This window comes from Oreochromis niloticus, linkage group LG13 (assembly GCF_001858045.2).
Source record: "Oreochromis niloticus isolate F11D_XX linkage group LG13, O_niloticus_UMD_NMBU, whole genome shotgun sequence".
NCBI classification, from domain to species: domain Eukaryota; kingdom Metazoa; phylum Chordata; class Actinopteri; order Cichliformes; family Cichlidae; genus Oreochromis; species Oreochromis niloticus.
Genome location: NC_031978.2, coordinates 31,862,096 through 31,882,049, shown reverse-complemented (window position 1 = coordinate 31,882,049; position 19,954 = coordinate 31,862,096). Strand labels below are relative to the sequence as shown.

Below are 19,954 nucleotides of genomic sequence, written 5' to 3'. Positions count from 1 at the left end.
ACTATGGTTGCCAGTGTCTCTATAGCTTCACATGTCTGAGAACAAAATCACCAATTGCCAGAGTTTGACCCCCGGCGGGGCCTACGCTATCTTTCGCTGCACTGGCTACAGGGCCTGGCTAGCTAGCTTCTTTTTTTGTATATTTGTAACTAACTCAGCAGTTCATTCTCTTTCTACTGTAAAATAATTTAAGTCACAAGAACATCTTATTCTTGTGACTTAAAGTTGATTCAGGCCTTAACACAGCGGGTGCATTAAATTTATGTGAGTGTTTTTTAAACTCACCTGTACTGTGTGTTATAAAGTACTGAATACACAATGAGATAGAAATAGTCCGATTATAGAATTTGAAATCAGACACAGCTCTCTGAAATGATTTCTCTGTCTGCTCAGATGTGATTCAACTCTGCCAACAGGAGCTCAGATCTGCTAAAATCACAGTCTGAAGCTGCAGCCCTCTAACCCCAAATCTTTAGCAAGAAGATCAAAGTAGAAAAAGTAGAATTGAGATTCATTGTGTATTTTCTGGGAGTGTGACTATCAGAGCATCAGTGAGCACATAACATAAAGATTGTGCTAACATTACAAAGGCTACGTTCACACTGCAGGCGAAAGCGCAGCAAATCCGATTTTTTTGACCCTATGCGACCCATATCCGATCATGGTATGACAGTGTGAACGGCACAAATCCGATATTTTCAAATCCGATCTGGGTCACTTTGGTATGTGGTACTGAATCTGATACATATCCGATGTTTTAGAAAGCGACTGCTGTTTGAACGGTCATGTCGCATTAAATCCGTCTTTCACGTCACTGACACAAGACAGACGCCAATTATCAGCTCCGGAGAAGACATCGCGAACGCTTCCTGGCCATCCAGTGTAGATGTTAGTGAAACTGTCGGGAAGACAACGTGAACATTTTATTTGTACTGTATAATCTGCAGATTCTGACAGAAATCTGCAACTATCCTTTGAAGCACCGCTCCTCTAAAACAGCAATAAGGATCATTATTAGGTTATTTACATTATTATGTAAATAACAAAATAACTTAAAGCAAAAATTGGGAAACGTAAAGTCTGAAGTCTTTATATTAAGGACCATCAGTCAAACAATACTGTTTGCTCTGGGTCTAAACAGAGCGCGTTGTGTGTGACGTCTTCTTTTGCGCATGCGGGCCGCTTTGAGCGTTCACACTAGAGCGCGTTTGCTGTCGCATTTTATTTGTAGTGTGAACAAGCAGACAAAAAAATCGGATTTGATCAAAAAATCGGAATTGAGCATTAAGACCTGCAGTGTGAACGTAGCCAAAGTGACTTCCTGATAATGTGCTGCACTGCAAACAGGAAACATCACTGATGCTACCTGAGATCACGATATTGCAAACACAGCTGGAGCCTGGTGTCAGTAACAGTAATTGAGTCAGTGTCAGTGTGGTGTTTCAGTCTCAGCTCACACTCGTGTGTCTGTGGGTCCAGAGTGAAAGTGGCAGTGCTCACAGTGCTGACAGTGATTGTGTAGGTTTTTCTGAAGAAGGAAGCTTCTGTGAGGGTTACAGACGTGGTGGGGCTGCTGAGCTCATGTGTGGCTGTTCTTTCAAAGAGAAATGAACAAAAAGAATCTCATTTCATCTGTGCTGTGATCCAAAGCTATGGAGAAGGGTCTGCTGCAGTCACTGTGGAGCTCCACAGTAAGTGGAGACACGTGCCCTGCATGGATACAGTGGAAACCGCACAAGTGGATCGTAAAGGTTGGGTCGGTTCATTTTTAAATTTTGTATTTTTTATCGTGCTCCATGGCAGAGACACACAGATATGTTTGTTTCCTGGCCCTGGTTTAAGTAAGAGAGCTGGGCTTCTCTGGGCAACAAGACAAAAGAAGTCTCTAAACCACATTTTGCATTAGAATATGATTTACTGTCAGCATCAGAGATGGAAAGTAACGAAGTACAAATACTTTGTTAATGTATTTAAGTAAAATTACTTTGGCACGTTTTTTTGTGCTTCTACTTCTTACATTTTACAAGGTTACATTACACTTTTGGAGCCTGTACTTCTAATTCCACTTGAGTAAAAACTTTAGTCAATACTTCTACTTTTAGTCAAGTATTTTTAAGTAGAGGTATCTATACTTGTACTTGAGTAAACAATGTGTGCACTTTTTACTTCTCTGGTTGGCATACAGTAGTCAGTTTCAAACGTATTTGTTTTTATTGTCTTATTGAACAAATTCACTTCTATTCTACTCTCCACTGCTGTCTTATTCCCCAGATTTTAGTTAGCCTTTGTTAAAGTGTATATATATTGTATGTCAATAGATACGTATGTCACAAAAAGTATCTTGTAAAGTATCTTTTTGTAAAGACTTTTCTCCCCAAATCTATTACATGCTAAGTGTAATGTGTTATTTCTGCTAAAACCTGAACTGTTTTCTTTCTTTTTTTTTACATCCAAAATATATTTGATCTCATATTCTCCCTTAATCTGTTGTCAGCACTTTGAAGAACACAGCATAAAGTAGCATCAAAATAGTTAAAATGTGTATATGGTGTTTATCTGCTTTTCTGTTTCTGTTTTAGATGCACACATATGTAATTCTGCCTCAAAGCCAGCATTGCAGGAATGCACAACATGTTGCAGACGACTCTCTTTCACTGCCCTCTTACAGCCTGTCAGGGAAAAGACAAAGGAACATATAAATGGACACATTAAAAATGCTTTGCCTTTCAAAGGTATTATTATTAATTATTATGAATATAGTATTAATATTTAATATATAATATAAATATTATTAATGATTAATAGTATTAAAGGTATTAAATATAGTTTACAGTTATAGTTATACATATGCACTTCTTTTCAGCACTTCTGCAGTCTTTTTGTTGACTTCAAACTTACTATTCACATTGTACAGTTCAGTGCATTCATCAGCAAGAAAAAATGCGTGTTTTTATTAAATATATTTTTCTTTCCTGTTCGTCACATTGCTTGATGGCACTTGTGTATGGAGGACCACAAGAGCCACGCGCATTGAAATAAAGAATTCTGTGCTTAAATAATGACTTGTAGAATAAATTCTGCATTTGTAAATTCATTTTTGAATTCCACTTTAATAAAGTGATTTTCAAAATGCTTTTTAAAATGGCGATTCCACTCCTCATTTCAAAATGCATTTCCCTTTCCTGTTCGCTCAGGGATTAGCTCAGGGATTAACATTTGGTTTAGCTGTTGGATTAACAACTTCATTTTAAAAATCGTGCTGCAATGCAAATTAGCCACACCGTGGGATGTAAGGAGCTCTCTGATTGGTTGGTCAGACACAGGCTGTCTGCCTGGATTTTTCTAGCTCATAGCTTCGCCCTGCTAAGAAGCGTGTGTGCTTGTACAAAGGCCGTTCAGCCTCGGGATTTACACTCGGCTCGACACGGATATGTGAAGAATGAAGGGACACTGCAGCGAAACGGAGAGACAACATCTGACTGAGTGCCTGTTTACACAGTCTGACCACCTGTTGAAGGTAACGTGCTAACATGGCTAACGCTAGCATCACCGTTATTTTAAGGCCTTCTTAACTTATGAACATTTTACGTCGCAGCTGTACGAGCTCGCTACGTGTTTTGTAAGCTGCTGTGCTCTTCACAAATAAAGCTGGAAGCAGCTCAGACTGTTAGAACCAGCACTGAGCCCTGTTACATTGGTTGGATGTTTAGGTTAACACGTACACTCTGGTTCTTAGATAAATTGATTGCATTCTATATAACCACATTTAAATTACATGTGTTTTTTCTCTCTTGCAGACAAAATTATATGCCAGTGCAGGCTCCCATGTAGGATGACAGGACATGTTCACTTCCCTGTCTGTAACATGACGATCATATGGCGTGGGGATATGGCAAGGCATTTATTGTCGTGTCAGCATTCTTCAGTGCCAAGTCAGCCACCACCATCAAGACTGCTGTCTTGTGGTGTGGTTTTCAGAATATGTAAAATAAGCTCAGTGGTTGTTCCATTTACAGTTTTCCATAGTTACTGTCAGATTTGAGTGATGAGAAAATTGTGCAAAGCCTGCAGCATCAACTCCAAAGGCTCCAGATCTCATCACCAGACTGAGGAAGAAGATGAAGAGCAGACAGACATATGATAAGGTCTTTCAAAGCATATGGGGTGCCTCTGGTAAGCATCACTTAGTGATTATAAGAAGTAGCATTAAAATAATTAGTTACAATCACAGACAACTTGTTTAATCTTTACTCACAGGTGGATGGTCTGCAATACTATGTCCACATGGCATTGTATACAGTATTAAATTTAATCTTCGTGCTGAAAGTCTCAGGGATTTTGCTGACCTTCTCCTGTCCTGGAAGCAAATACCAAATTTCTGCGTTTATGATTTTGCTTGCTGTTTGGCGGCACACACCAACTTGCAGGTTCCTAATAGACTGCCATTTCATCCACATGAAGGTTGACTGGCTGAGCCCACTAAGGAAAATCTCAAGGCTGTGCGGGATGGAAGATTACGAGTGAATCTTCATGGCTACATGAAAGGATGGACTGTGTAACTGAAAATCCTCACCCTGTCACTGGATCATCCTGTATGGCAGATTTCATGAGGGAAATACAAAAGATTCCAAGGACATATTACGCAGAATTCAACTTGTCCCAGAGCTGAAAGGCCGGCTGAATAGTCAAGTTGTTGAACTGTTCTTTGCATGCATGATGAAAAATAATTACTTTATAAGTAATATAATTCCATCCACAAATGTGTTTCTGATGAGAAATATAATTCATCATTACTACACTGTCACCAACAAGAAACTTCTGGAGAGGCCGTTAAGACATGGTCGACTTGGACAGATCAGTATCTCATGGTCTGCACTGGGTCAAGCTGTCATAGGTAAATGACACATGGACTTTCACACAACCAGAACACTGTCATTCTTCACAGATTACATTTGTTCCTGATTGTGTGTGTATATTGCTGTTTTCGTGATGAATACATCAGAAAAGAAATCTGCCTGTACACTCATTACCTCCAGGCCAGAACCAGGTTTCCTCATCAGCCTCCAGGAGGAACAGAAAGAAACTTCAGTAGTACCTTAGCCATTTAGCGTTCTTTGCAGAAGAGAGACCAACTATGACTGCTGGCGGTAACACACACACACTTTTGCAGAGTCCAACTACAGGAACAATCAAAAGGGGAAGGTTTTGTTGCTTCCCTGCAGTGCTGAGACATCTAGCATCACTTAACAATTGGAAGTTGTAGAAGCTAACTGTCCCAACTGCCAGTCTTGGTAGCTGGGGATCAGTCCGCCAGGGATTGAGGGATTTCCACAGGTCTTATACAAAACACTACATAGAATGCAGCCCTCAACTCAACAAGATAATGAATGCAAGATTATCATTTCACCTATATATAACAAACACTATTCAAAATAAGAAATTTTACCAGTGTCACCAGACGTTGAAGCACGCCTGTAGGTTAGGGATACATATTTTAACCGTATCACTTTAGTAATAGCAGTATCACTTTGTACTTGGGTTAGCTTCACAAATTTGTCTTATGCTCTATCACACACAGTGGGGCCATTGTAAGTTCATGGAGGATGTTAAACAGATAGTGAGACTCCTGCTTATCAGGGATGTAAATCTTTAGGTGATGCTAAGCAGAAAACAAGGTCATAATTCTCTCTGTGAGGTGTAGCCCCCGCCCCATGACATGGGCCAACATGTAAGGGTTGTGGAACGCCGTAGTCTGTGTGTGTATATAAGATGTGAGGGCGGCAGCCATTGGCAGAGATCACCCTAGTGTTTGGCTGGGATGTTTCTCTCCACTTTGCAATGTGTTTATTAAACCACTTCAAATCACGCTCACTGCAGGTTATTGTTAAAACTTCCATAGCATGAGGAAGCTGGTTCTGGCCTGGTGGCTCGTGTTGGAGCCTGGACATTTATTTCAGCTGACTAAAGGCTTCTGTTTAATATGTGATTCTTCTGTGAGATATCAGGGAAACTGAAGCTGAAGGTTGAAAAAATAATGTTACATGTATTTGATGAATAAAATTATTTTGAAGAATAAACGTGTCATGCTGTATTGTCCCTTTGCGTGTGTTTGTCAATAGATAAAAAATACAATTTATATAACAACATATGGCACGGTCTCATGGTTATGTAATTATCCCATGGACAGATTTGTTTATATATATTATTACGTATATGTTTAATGTATTTTTATGTATGTTTTAGACCTGGGGGCAGAATTGCTTATGAACTGTTTTTTATTTAGGAACAGGCAGAGCGTTCTCACTTCCTCACTGGCTCATGTATCTCATTGTGTTGCACACTGGTTCACTAACTCTCGCACAAAATCACCAAAACACAGCACAAATCCTGCCATGATTCACTTCTTTATAAACCAGTGAATCGGTCATTGAAGCAGTGACATACCGAATGATATGAGTGGTCACGTGACTCTGTTCAGACTAACCAGTGAAGCAGTGTGTTGGTTTTTCATTACACATGCGTCGGAGCTTCAGCTTCAAACGGATCATCACTACTTACTGTGTTTCCAGTCAGTGAGGTTTTCTAGTAATAGGTTTTTTATTTACATCACCATGGATCACCAGCCTTTATTCAATAAACAGCTCACTATAAGTCTGTGTCGTCTCTATTAACACTGTAACACATGCAGACCCACGACGACATGGTTCAGATATGAGGAGAAAATGAAGTCAGTCAGATGGACAGGAAGCTCAAACTCTTTAAAAACGTGAATTCAAAGTCCACCATAAGAAAGCAAGCAGCAAAACTTTATTTATACAGGCAGAAGCACAACGTGCTGCTCAAAGCAGAAGCTAGCACAGAGGAGAATTTAAACCTCAGTAGACAGATTATAAATAATGATCATGTGATTCAATACGTTATTCCAGTATTAAAGGTAAAAGCAGCTTCAGTTATATTGTTGGAAACAGACGCTGGTCCCTGATAACCTGAGGTGTTGCTCTTAAACCTGTAGATGCGGTTCAGCATTAATGGAGCTTCACATATTTCCTGGTTTGTGCACTAATAATGAGCAGCCCAGACACTTACTGAGACCCCAGACTCTGCTTCTTAATCAATCCAATTTCCTGCTCAGCAGGTATTCAGAGTCCAGGTTTTAATGAGAGACACTTTCAGAACTAAAGTCCATTTTAAAACACACCTCACATGAAGATCACAATAATGACGCTATCAGTGGTCTTTGAGAGTCATCGTCACAGCTCCACAGATTCTTTAGAAGTCTGTGTTCCTTCACAGTAACTTCAGGTCTTTGGAAAGGCATCGATCCTCCTCACAGAGAGCAGCAATCAGAAGTGAGCTGGCTTCACTTCCTTTTCATCGCACCATGTCGATCACGTCTCGTGCTTTATCTGCCCTGCTCTGCTGTGATCTGACTGATTCCATCTCCTGATCATTGATAACACGCTGCTGCAGGAGTTTATCCAGAAGTTTGTTTAAAACAGATTCAGACACTCTTTCAATAAACCGTGAGCGAATTATGAACAGCCTCTCATCTGCCGGGACTCGGGCTTCAGCTGCTGGGACTCCGGCCTCTGCGGGGACATTCCTCATTAAGCTTTCTGTTCTTGGTGCTGAAGGAAAAAGATAATGTAAAAGACATTTAACTGCACTCTGAACTGCAGATGAAAAGAGACTTAAGTATGATTTCAGTTAACTTTTATTTCACTAGCTGGGCCCACGTCCTCAATTTAGGTTTGACAGCGTTTTGGTAGGTAAAGGTGAATGCTTGGACATGAACTGAGCTGCGGTTTGGGGAAGGCCTCGAAGGGGACTGGCGACGGCTCCCGGGCCTGGCAGATCCCCAAAGAAGGCATCCCCTAGAAGCAGAAACAACTGTGCGATATGAAGGTCGAAGACGTCAGCGGTAATAAATAATAATTTCGATTCGACTTATTTATACTGCACTGAGCCACAGTAATGAACGCCTCAAGACCCTGCAATGATCCATCCATCCATCCATCTTCATCCGCTTTATCCGAGGCCGGGTCGCGGGGGCAGCAGCCTAAGCAGAGAAGCCCAGACCTCCCTCTCCCCAGCCACCTCCTCCAGCTTATCCGGGGAATACCAAGGCGTTCCCAGGCCAGCCGAGAGATATAATCTCTCCAGCGTGTCCTGGGTCTGCCCCGGGGCCTCCTCCCGGTGGGACATGCCCGGAACACCTCACCCAGGAGGCGCCCAGGAGGCATCCTTGTCAGATGCCCGAACCACCTCAACTGGCTCCTTTCGATGTGGAGGAGCAGCGGCTCTACTCTGAGCCCCTCCCGGATGGCCGAACTTCTCACCCTATCTCTAAGGGAGAGGCCAGCCACCCTTCGGAGGAAGCTCATTTCTGCCGCTTGTATCCGCGATCTCGTTCTTTCGGTCACTACCCACAGCTCGTGGCCATAGGTGAGGGTAGGGACGTAGATCGACCGGTAAATTGAGAGCTTCGCTTTTACACTCAGCTCCCTCTTCACCACGACGGACCGGTGCAGCGTCCGCATCACTGCAGCCGCAGCACCAATCCGTCTGTCGATCTCCGGCTCCCTTCTCCCATGACTCGCGAACAAGACCCCGAGATACTTAAACTCCTCCACTTGGGGCAGGAACTCATCCCCGACCCGGAGTGGGCACTCCACCCTTTTCCAGCTGAGAACCATGGCCTCAGATTTGGAGGTGCTGATCCTCATTCCCGCTGCTTCACACTCGGCTGCGAACCGCTCCAGTGCGAGCTGGAGGCCTTCACCTGATGAAGCCAACAGAACCACATCATCCGCAAAAAGCAGAGATGAGATTCTGAGGCCACCGAAGTGAAAGCCCTCCGCCACTTGGCTGCGCCTAGAAATCCTGTTCATAAAAATTATGAACAGAACCGTGAACAGAACCATCACCCTGCAATGATGTGTACAGAAAAACCCAACAATCATATGACCCCCTATGAACAAGCACTTTGGCGACAGTGGGAAGGAAAAACTCCCTTTTAACAGGAAGACACCTCCGGCAGAACCAGGCTCAGGGAGGGGCGGGGCCATCTGCCGCGACCAGTTGGGGAGAGAGAAGGAGAACGGGTCAAAGACAAGCGCGGGGAGAGCGAACGTCGCTCCATGGTGTGGAGTGGATGAGCTCAGACAATTAGGAAGGAATGGCAGGAGAAGAGATCAAAGGAAATCGTGAACAACGGAAATCTTAATAGATGAACGAGGGGAACCCTCAATCATGTAGCGACGTGGCTCAACTTTGAGCTGAAGCTCTGACAGAAGAATGCTGGATTTGAGATTTGAGGTAAGGCTTGACGGCTCGAAAAGCTTGTGTGAGCTTGTCTTTGAGTAGAAGATGGAGAAGGGGTGCTTAGCTGGTTAGTTACTTCAGAAAAGGCAGCGATAACAACTGAGCTGATTTCTGAATGAACAGAAGTAACAGCAGCAGCTTGGGACGAGTTAATGAATTGAAAGACTGATTAGAGGAAAATAATCTCTATAATAATAACCCCCAAAATCGTCCGAGAGCAGAGTGCAAGTCCACTGGACTTCGTGGGAGATAAGCTGTTTAGACGCAGTCAGAACCGTGAGTCGACTTAGAGAGCAGTCTTGAATGATTGTGTTGAGGGTGGATGCCTGATGATGCTAGTGAAAACACATGAGAAGTGAAGGGACGCCATGAAGAATTATGCGCACGGCGCAGTTTGGATGTCTTAAAAAGAGCGATAGAGGACAGAACCTGGCATCCCGGTGCCACGAAGGTTCGCCGGTGCTTTGCGAAGGCAGGAAAGATGGCAGCGAAACTGGTATCTCGGGGTTTTGGGGGGGGGGGTTTGCACAAGTGACTGATGGCAGAAGCTGCCAATCCAGTACCAGAAGGTACCGTAAGGTACTGGATTGGCGCCAAAGGGAACGTCTGCTGCTTAGCATGTGTCTGCTGCTTAGCATGTGAGGGCTAGATGCAGAGAAGCTGACTTCCCAGCGGTAGAAGGTTTCACTGCTGCGTTGCTGTGATAAATGCAGAGAAACTGGCAACTCTATATTAGAAAGCGTGCTGCTGCGTTTGCGAATGAGGGATAAAGAAGAACCAGGCATCTCGGTGCCAAGCTTGCTATTGCATTCGTAAAGGAGGAACAGAGGAAAAGAAGCTGACATCCTGGTGCCGACGCTTGCTACTGCATTTGCGTGGGGGCATAGAGGAAGAGAACCTGGTATCGAGGTGCCAGAGGGGTTTAATACTGCTTTGCAATAACGGATGCAGAGAAACTGGCAATGTGGTGGAAGAAGTTTGCTGCTGCGATTATGAATGATGGATATAGAAGGAACCAGCTAGAAGGATTCTCTGCTGCTTTTGCCATGGTGGATGGACAGGAACTGGCAACTCAGGGGTAAGAAGCTTGTCTCTGCAGTTTGCACATGGCAGATATAGCAAGAACCTGACACCATGGTGCTAGAAGGGTTTGCCGCTGCTTGCAATGATAGATGCGGAGAAACTGGCAGTTCAGTAGTAAGGAAGCTAGATGCTGCATGCAAATGGGGGATGAAGGTATATCTGGCAACCCGGTGCCTTTTTATTTATTTATTTATTTTGTCTATGCAGAGAACTGCCAACCCAACGGTAGAAAAGCTGCTGCTGCTTTTGCGAATGAGGGACAAAGGAACCTGGCAACCCGGTGCCGATGTTTGCTGCAGAGTTTAGCCGAGGAGGGATGAGAGGCTGGGAACCTGGAACCTGGCAACTCGATGCCGAGGTTTGCTGCAGAATTTTGCAAAAGAGGAATGAGTTGCTGAGAACCTGGCAACCCAGTGCCAACGTATGCTGCAGAGTTTAGCCGAGGAGAGATGAGAGGCTGCGAAACCTGGCAACTCGGTGCCGAGGTTTGCTGCAGAATTTTGCGAAGGAGAGATGAGTGGCTCAGAGCCTGGCAACCTGGTGCCGATGTTTGCTGCATTTGCTATGGAGGGATGGGGTACTGGCAACTCTGTGCCCCCTTTTTTTTCTTCTTAACTATGGTGAGAAACTGGCAACCCAATGGTGGAAAAGCTTGCTGCTGCTTTTGCAAATGAGGGAGAAAGGAACCTGGCAACCGGGTGCCGAGGTTAGCTGCAGAATTTGCAAAGGGGGAATGAGTGGCTGAGCGCCTGGCAACCCGGTGCCGATGTTTGCTGCAGAAATTTGCAGATGGATGGGTGGCTGAGAACCTGGCAACCCAGGGCCGAGGTTTGCTGCAAAGTTTAGCAGAGGAGGCGTGGGAGGCTGAGAACCTGGCAACCCGGTGCCGACGTTTGCCGTGGAGTTTAGCAGAGGAGGGTTGAGTGGCCGAGAACCTGGCAACTCTGTGCCGACGTTTGCCACGGAGTTTAGCAGAGGAGGGATGAGTGGCCGAGAACCTGGCAACTCGGTGCCGAGGTTTGGTGCAGTTTAGCTGAGGAGGCGTGGGAGGCTGGGAGCGTGCCAACTCTGTGCCAAGGTTTGGTGCAGAATTTTGCGAAGGAGGGATGGGTGGCTGAGAACCTGGCAAGCACGTGCCAACGTTTGCTGCAGAGTTTAGCAGAGGAGGGATGAGTGTCCGAGAACCTGACAACTCGGTGCCGACGAGGGATGGGTGGCTGAGAACCTGGCAACCAGGTGCCAACGTTTGCCGCGGAGTTTAGCAGAGGAGGGATGAGTGGCCGAGAACCTGGCAACTCTGTGCCGACGTTAGCTGCAGAATTTAGCCGAGGAGGCGTGAGAGGCTGGGAACCTGGCAACTTGGAGCCGACGTTTGCCAGGGAGTTTAGCAGAGGAGGGATGAGTGGCAGAGAACCTGGCAACCCGGTGCCATGTTTGCTGCAGAGTTTAGCAGAGGAGGGATGAGTGGCAGAGAACCTGGCAACCCGGTGTCATGTTTGCTGCAGAGTTTAGCAGAGGAGGGATGAGTGGCAGAGAACCTGGCAACCCGGTGCCATGTTTGCTGCAGAGTTTAGCAGAGGAGGGATGAGTGGCCGAGAACCTGGCAACCCGGTGCCGATGTTTGCCGCAGAGTTTAGCAGATGAGAGGTTGGAAACCTGGCAACTTGCTGCCGAAGCATACTGCATTTTGCCTCCGAGGCATGGAGAACCAGCTCAGTGCCTTCGTGTGTGTGCGTGTGTGTCGTCTTCGCTGAGAAACTGGCAGTTCGGTGGTAGGAAGATTGCTGCTGCGTTTGCGAATGGCAGATAGGGAAGAACCGGGCATCCCAGTGCCAACTTGCTTAAGCATTTAGCGAAAGGAGGATGGAAATATCACAACGATGGAGAACGGTAGAGAGTATGGAGCTAGCGACAGATTTTCAGCTTGCATTAAATGGTGTTAGTAGGAAGGAGTACAGAGCTGAGCTTCCCCCTGCTATCTGGCGCTGGTGGGTGGGTGGAGCTACGAAGTATGCTGTAGCTTTTGCTGTTGGAGCTGCGATTTGTTTGGAAGCGTGGGTTCGGCCTGACGCCCATCGGCTTTTCGGCTAACTCGCCCGGTCTGTGGGCTGTGAGTTCTGCTGACGGGCGACCCCACTGGTTTTCACTGACGTGGCGGGTGGCCGGAGTTACTTCATGACTGGATTTAGAGATTTAGAGAAACTAAATCTGGATGGATGGACGTAACAGACTGTATGTCTGGTACCGTGACATTCGGTGTGTTTCAGGGATTGCCGGAGGAAATGCGATGGATGCAGAGCTTGAGTAGTTGTTCGTCTGACGCGCTGACAGACAAGAGGGCGATTGTAGCGAATGGAAGGGTGAGTAAAATTACGTTACTCCTGAGAGATGAGCTGTGTTTAAAGGTATTCACCGAGAATGGACCCAAAGCACGTACAAAGCTACCTAGATCACTTAAATTACACAATTGAAAGCATATGTATGTTGTTTGTGTATTTATACACAAACACTCATATATATTCAAATAATTAAAAAAAAAAAAGTTCATTTACCTGTTACTACCACACACCAAATCCGGTCGTTGGTACTTCCTGGCTTGTAGCCACTAGGTAACAAAAGCTCAACACTGCCTCTAGCATCCTGGAGCACTTCTGTTGTGTTTTAGAGTTTGTACGTGCTTTGTCTCTAGGGGCCACCATAAATATACTTTTATTTATTCACTCCACATTAAATGTAATAAATAAATTATAAAATACAAAAAACTACTATGTACATTTCAACTTTTAACTATTTACATTTTCAGCTTTTTCCTTTTAAAGAAATTTAAATTGAAACAACACAAAACACTGCAAACCACAACACAATAAAATATAAATTAAAATATGCAAAATCAAAACAATATTCACATTCTCTGTCATATGGGCCTGGGATGATTTTTTGGGAGAATGTTTTCCTGCTTGGAATTGCATACATAGGATTCACTGCATGAATAAACTTTCTGAATCCTTTATCATCCACAACTAAAAATAGTTGTGGATGATTACTATACCTTTCTAATGTGATGATGCTGTCTCTTGTTGTTGTCCCTGGCTCTCTTTCTCTCTCTCTCCCTCCCGCTCTGTTCCTGTGCTACTGCGAGTGTAACTACCGCCCCTCCCCCCTCTGCTCAGCGCAAGCACAAGGCTCACGTGTGGAGTGAAGCAAAAAAGTGGCTTGCGTCATTCACTACAAAGATCCGGATCTAAGAGCTGTTTCGTTCGCGACCGACATATCACTAATAATAACAACTGTACTGCAGTAAAACATTCACAGCAGGTGGGATAGACAATATTTAAATGCTGACCTGAGGAATCCTGCTTCCGGGTCCAAACTACTCTGCATTTATTAAGGCTGTTGTGTTTTTAACATGTTTTAATGCTTTATATTTTGTTCTGTTTAATCTGAACAAGCCCCTAAAAACAGTCAGTGATCACTGTCGGCCTTCCTCGGTTTTTATTACCACTGTTCATTTTAAAGCTCCGTTTTCAAAACCTTACAGTACAGATGATGGCGGATTCCTCTTCACTCACGTCTTCCTCCGACAGTTGCCGGTGCGAGCTGGCCTTGCCAACTCCCCGCTGCTGTCAACGAAGGATTACTTCTCACTCGCAGAAGAAGCAGATCGCATTTTCCTGGGAATCAGGAGCTTTGGCATCCAGGCGATAATTCACAACTCACCGACGGCATCTCCCGGCGGAAAAGGGCTGTGTTTTTACCATCAGCGGAACAGCGCCGTGCCACGTTTGCAGTTTTAAGGCCCAGGGAAACGAGCCCGCCAGCTCTTTGTGGCAGCTGCCACCGCTGGCGATAAGGAACGGCTGCTCTTCATTGAGGACTTGTGCTCGGAGAGACGTTTTCTGGTTGACTCTGGCTCCCAGAAGAGCCTCGGGAACTCTTGTGTCGTCTTTGCATACCTCCACAATGGTATATCATTTAATTTTTAAAAAATTGGAGATTTCCCGTGTACCACCAGAGAAAACCCAAGCACCACTAGTGGTACGTGCACCACAGTTTGAGAACCACTGATGTAGAGTAAGCAGAGTTCAGACACAAAATGAAATGTCTCTTTGTTACGTTTTATTTAAAACGTAACAAAGAGAGAAAAGCAAAATGATGTGTGACATGTAGAAGAAAACAGAAGAATACATGAAGCATGCACTGGGAGGTTAATCATTTGAAAACAAAAAAAACTTATGACCTTCTATTTCACTCATTCCATTTTCAGGAAAAAAACATACTGTACCTTTCAGGAAATATGGTCTTTACTTAGCAAAATGTAACAGTACTAAGTAAAAGTCCTAAATTGTTAGTTCATTTTAGTAAAAATATGTAAAAATGTAATATCATCAGGAAAGTCTTGATGCATGCTCGGTCATCCAGGTAAGTAAATCCTAAAAGTTGATTCTGTTCATCTGGATGTGGGAGAAACGTTTCCTTACTCATCCAAGTCACTTCTTGAGTCCATTGATCAACAACCATTGATTTGATTGGTTTTTGATCAATCATGACAATTTGCATATTAATGCTCAATGAACTGACCTCCCGGCCCATTGTTCATTCAGTGGTGCTAGTTTCAGTCATTGTGAAAATGTGCTGTTTAGAAGATTGGAAACCTGCAGTCAGGTGAGACTGAAGAAGTCACCTGGATGAGTGACAACATTTTGCATGAATACAAAATCTCAGCCATTGGGAATTTTAACTGTTATGAATGCATATAGGTTTTGAAGATTAACTGATCCAGTGGTGTTTTCTGTCATGGCCAAAGGCCGACTCAGAGAAAAAAAAAAAGACTCAACTGCAGGATGCAGATGGAGGCACTGGTAAGCGTTTTAGTAACCAAGTTTATTTACAAGTCAAGTAAATGTGCAACAAGATGAGTAAATTGAGCTGTGAGTATAAACAAAAACTACGAACATAGGCAACCTGAGCTATGGAAGCAACCAGAGAAACTAGAACAGTGGAAACTGCAGTTCTTTGATTTTGGGGGTAGTCAGACTGGATGGCAGAGTCAAGGGGAGTCAGAGTCACTCAAAGGGAGAGCGCAGAGTTTTACACGTAGTTTTTTGCTTTGTATCTGTAACCAGACCTTAACAACAAAATTTGTAACTTGTCTAAATATTTTTTACAAACACAAATCTTTTTTTTTACAAACACACAAATTCTCATCTGTAGATGTACAAAACAAAAGATTTTCACATATTTTGGCTTACAAGGTTAGAAAACTCAGTTCACAAATACACATTTGATTTACAAGTACAAAATATTTATGACCACAATTTGAGCCCATAAAGAATGGTGAAACATTCCCATAAACACACTCTGGAACCTTGTGGAAAGCCTTTGCTGAAGAGTTGTTAAAGGGTCGGCTGACATCATATTAAACCCTATAGATTAAGAACGGGATATCACTCAAGTTTATATGCATGTGAAGACAGAAAAGTGAATACTTTTGGGAATATAGTGCGTGTCATAAATACCTTCTTTGCACATTATTATTTATCAATTGAAACTATCTATATGACTTTAGTATTAGTCCTATTAAAACTGTTAATAGGAACTGAACTAGTTTATGTTCCAATGAACTAGTTTGAAACTTTACGACCAGTTTTAACTTTTCTTGCAAATTTAAAAAAAACAAAAAACAAAAACTAACCATTCACGACCAGAAGGTGGCAGTATTGACCACTGAGGCTGATAACCGGGAAAAGAAATAAAACGAAGTTTACTGCGCATGTCCGGAGGTTTTATATTTGGGCGGGCGAATTAAACGAGAAAGAAAAAGACAAATCAAAATAAGATGGCTCTGATATCTGCGTTGCAGTTTCTTAGGTTAAACGATATCCCAGAAGGTAAAACTCTTGTGTCTGTTGTATGTTATCGAAATGTGGTTTACTGAACACCCGGCGGTTTGGCTGGCTGTCAAACTTGGTTGTTAACGGAGCTGTTTCCTGGGTTATTTGAGCCGAGAGATGAACGGTGAAGCGACATTCGTGGATTAGCGAGCTGTGTCAATCTTACAGTCACTGAAAGCGTCTTGTTTACCGTTTACTGTACCCATCGTCTGGGCGGGGGGTCATCTTTAAATTTTCGGTTTAAACTCGTCTCATTCTTTCATTCAGTGTAGATTATCTGCCATGAACTAAAGCAGTTGAATATTTTCAGATTGTCGTTAAATTTTATAGTCAGCAGTTGTAATGAACTTAATATCTGTGGATTGATGGCAGACAGTAATGTCTCTTTGGCATCTGAGAAAACATCGGCTCGTCCGACATTTGACAGGCAAACGTATTAAAAATAGCAGTAAATGAAAGTCAGTCAGTGATTTTGTGATAAAAGAGATCATTTTTACAAAGTTTAGGGATTTAGTAGGTGTTAACCACAGGGTGCTTAGTTTATGTAAAAGTGTAGTTTGTTGTTGTTTTGGTTTATGAGCTCAGTGTAGAGCTGAGTGTAGACTTGTATATAGTTAAACATGTATGGACTATATTATATCGAATACTGACTTGTTAATAATGGAATTTAATTTTTTTTTTTTAAAAAATCATCCTACTCCTTTTCAAGCATAAACATTGTGTAGACATGGAGATTTTCACGAAAACTTGATGTTTTTAAGTTTTTTATGTGTTTGACATAATATTATTCTGTCTATTTCCAGCCTGGGTGGACGCGGTGTGGGAAGTGGAGTTTACTGAAAGTATACCACTGGATAAAACTATAGAAGAGGAACTTATAGCCAGGCAAGAGAAGTCTTTCACAGCCCTGTACCAGTGTTTACTGGCCAATGCTGATCAATATCAGTCTGCAGGCAGTGATGGAGCTTCACAGGTAAGCAAATTAGTTTTTGTGGCTCTCTGAAATGCTGGCAAATGCTCAGTCTAAAGTCTTCCTGTAGTCTGTAGTGTCTGTTTCACCATCTGAAGGTTGCAGTCAGCTGACTGTCTCCTATCTTGCATTGCAGAGTGTCTGGGCAGTTCTGGGGGAGAGTGGCATATCAGTCAAGTCTTTGGTGGCTGTGCTGTCCTTCTTTGTCCTGGCAGGAAAATCTAAAGTGGCCAGTGGCCACCAGAGGGTGAACAGCCTGTGTGCAGCCTCAGTGTACCTATTGCTTCTGAGAATTCCAGGTAAGGAAAGTTGAAATGGAAGTAACTCCAAAAGTCCCTCGGTTCTTGGAGCTAGGTGGAACTAACATTGATGAGATAATTGTCACTGCTTATTGACTGTAAATTATAATGTTGGTATAGATGTGTTAGTTTTAAGCAGTGTGTGTCTATCCTGTGACATATTTCTTGGAAGCTGTCTGGACACATTCAGGCCTGTGAGACTCATTTAGACACTGAACCATGGCTCTGTGCTACATGCACACATTTCTGCATATCTGCCATTCAAATACACTTTGTATGTAGTTGGGTTTTTATGTAATATTCAATACTGAACTGTAACCCTAAGTGTAAGTGGTTCAAAAATGAAAAAAATATCTAGTAAGTGGCAGTGCTCTGGCAAAAATGTTCTCTCCAGAGGTCAGAGCAGCATGGTCAGGCTGCTTTGAGCTGATAGGGAGATAAACATAACCCTTTGCTACAACAAAAGTATGCAGAAAAGCATCTCTGAACACAACCCGTTGAACCTTGAAGCTGATGTGCTAAGGCAGCAGGAGATAACAATGGGTGCTGCTCTTGTTGGCTAAGAATAAAAAAACTGAGGCTACAATTCACACGAGCTTAGGAAAACTGGACAGTAAAAGATGTTTGCTTGGGTAAGAGGTGTGAGTGTGTCTCTATTATTGTTTCTAGGGAGCATTGGCAACAAGGTTTTTCATGAAGTTTTGTTGGACACATGTTTGGACCTGACCCGTCACTGCTGGCCTCAGGATTCTGAAAAGAAACGCAAAAAAGACCTGAAGAGTTCTCAGACAGAGGGAAAACGCTCCAAACCACAGAGGAAAGACAGTCCACAGGTACACTCCCAAGGATCATTGTAATGTGATGGCCGAATAGTGACTTTGATACACTAATTTAATAACCAGGTCCATCTAATGTGTTGAATTTCTTTTGTTCAGACTGTCTGACTGACTTAATGTGGGAGCTAATACAACACCATTAATCATTAATTATTCCTCATTTCATTTTCTTAAAACTTTCTGAAGAGGAAAACAAACCAATAAATGGTACTGATATTTTTGAGGCTAAAGTTGTGTGAAGGTGAGTAAACTTATTCTCTGGTGGAATACATTTATGATCAGACCTATGTGTTATTATCAGATGGAAATGGAGGAGGAAGAGGAGGAGGAGGTGGAAGAGGAAGTTCATCTTTCTGGACAGGACCTGATGAGGATCAGAGATGCTGTAGCTCTCCTGGTCCAAAGCTTACTGAGACTTCTGCAAACATTTCCACTAAAAGACAGTCCTCAGACCATGATCCACTGTTTTCAGGTACCACCTGGCTGTATCTGCACACCTGGTTCATTTCACACTGTGGAACCTGCAGGTTTTGACAGCTAATCCATTCCTTTTCTTTTTCCAGATCTTCAGTAACCTGCTTTACTTTGAACCCACCATTGGCAAACCAGTTTTTGCTGCTGAACAGTGAGTTTTCTTGCTTATTTTGACTTTTTTTTTTTAAATGTATCAAAATATAACTGTGATAGTTGTGTAATTTCTGCACAGAGACATTACGAAACTGAGGAGCATTCCAGAGATGGCTTTCTATGGCCTACAGCTGCTCTGCTCGCCAAAACATGGAGACCAGAAAGAAGTAAGATCCTGTACACTACTTATAAACCTTAGACTATCTCAGTAGATGTCATCATAACACTGTAGAAATATTGTTTTTATAGTGACACAGGCTGGCTGCATTCAAAGATTTGGACTAGGTGGGTCATTCTTGTTTCCCCTCGGCTTGCCTGCAGTACATTGGGGTTTTCCAGGTGGATGGGAGGATTGCTTCCCTGCACCTTCAGTTCAGGGAATGGATCCTGACTGTTTGCACTTATGCACCTAGCCTTCTTCAGTTTAGTGAGTGGGGTATTTGACGGGGGGGGGGGGGACTTCAACGCTCACGTGAGCAGTGACCATGAGACCTGGGAGGAAGCCCTGCCTGATCTGAACCTGAGTGGTGTTCAGTTATTGCACTTCTGTACAAACCACCTGACACACCTAAATGTCTGGAATAGGGTGTGCTGGAAATGCACACCCTATTCCAGACCGGGGCCTCAACTCCCACCTCAGACACAACTTTGACAGCATAATACAGTGGCTTGCAAAAGTATTCGGCCCCCTTGAACTTTCCCACATTTTGTCACATTACAGCCACAAACATGAATCAATGTTATTGGAATTCCAGGTGAAAGACCAATACAAAGTCGTGTACACGTGAGAAGTGGAACGAAAATCATACATGATTCCAAACATTTTTTACAAATAAATAACTGCAAAGTGGGGTGTGCGTAATTATTCAGCCCCCTGAGTCAATACTTTGTAGAACCACCTTTTGCTGCAATTCCAGCTGCCAG

The 19,954-nt window shown here is 43.4% G+C and overlaps 1 protein-coding gene across 1 annotated transcript in view; it reads left to right on the top strand.

The window, feature by feature from the left end:
- The first annotated feature begins 10,316 nt into the window (after window positions 1-10,316).
- ncapd3 (non-SMC condensin II complex, subunit D3) overlaps window positions 10,317-19,954 on the top strand; it is a 34,940-nt gene continuing 25,302 nt past the window's right edge. The window contains exons 1-9 of the mRNA XM_025897340.1: window positions 10,317-10,402; window positions 13,946-14,105; window positions 14,202-14,370; window positions 17,102-17,271; window positions 17,405-17,567; window positions 18,237-18,400; window positions 18,705-18,875; window positions 18,967-19,028; window positions 19,110-19,197. Coding sequence (XP_025753125.1) covers window positions 10,317-10,402; window positions 13,946-14,105; window positions 14,202-14,370; window positions 17,102-17,271; window positions 17,405-17,567; window positions 18,237-18,400; window positions 18,705-18,875; window positions 18,967-19,028; window positions 19,110-19,197 — 1,233 coding nt within the window. The remainder of the gene's footprint in view (window positions 10,403-13,945; window positions 14,106-14,201; window positions 14,371-17,101; window positions 17,272-17,404; window positions 17,568-18,236; window positions 18,401-18,704; window positions 18,876-18,966; window positions 19,029-19,109; window positions 19,198-19,954) is intronic.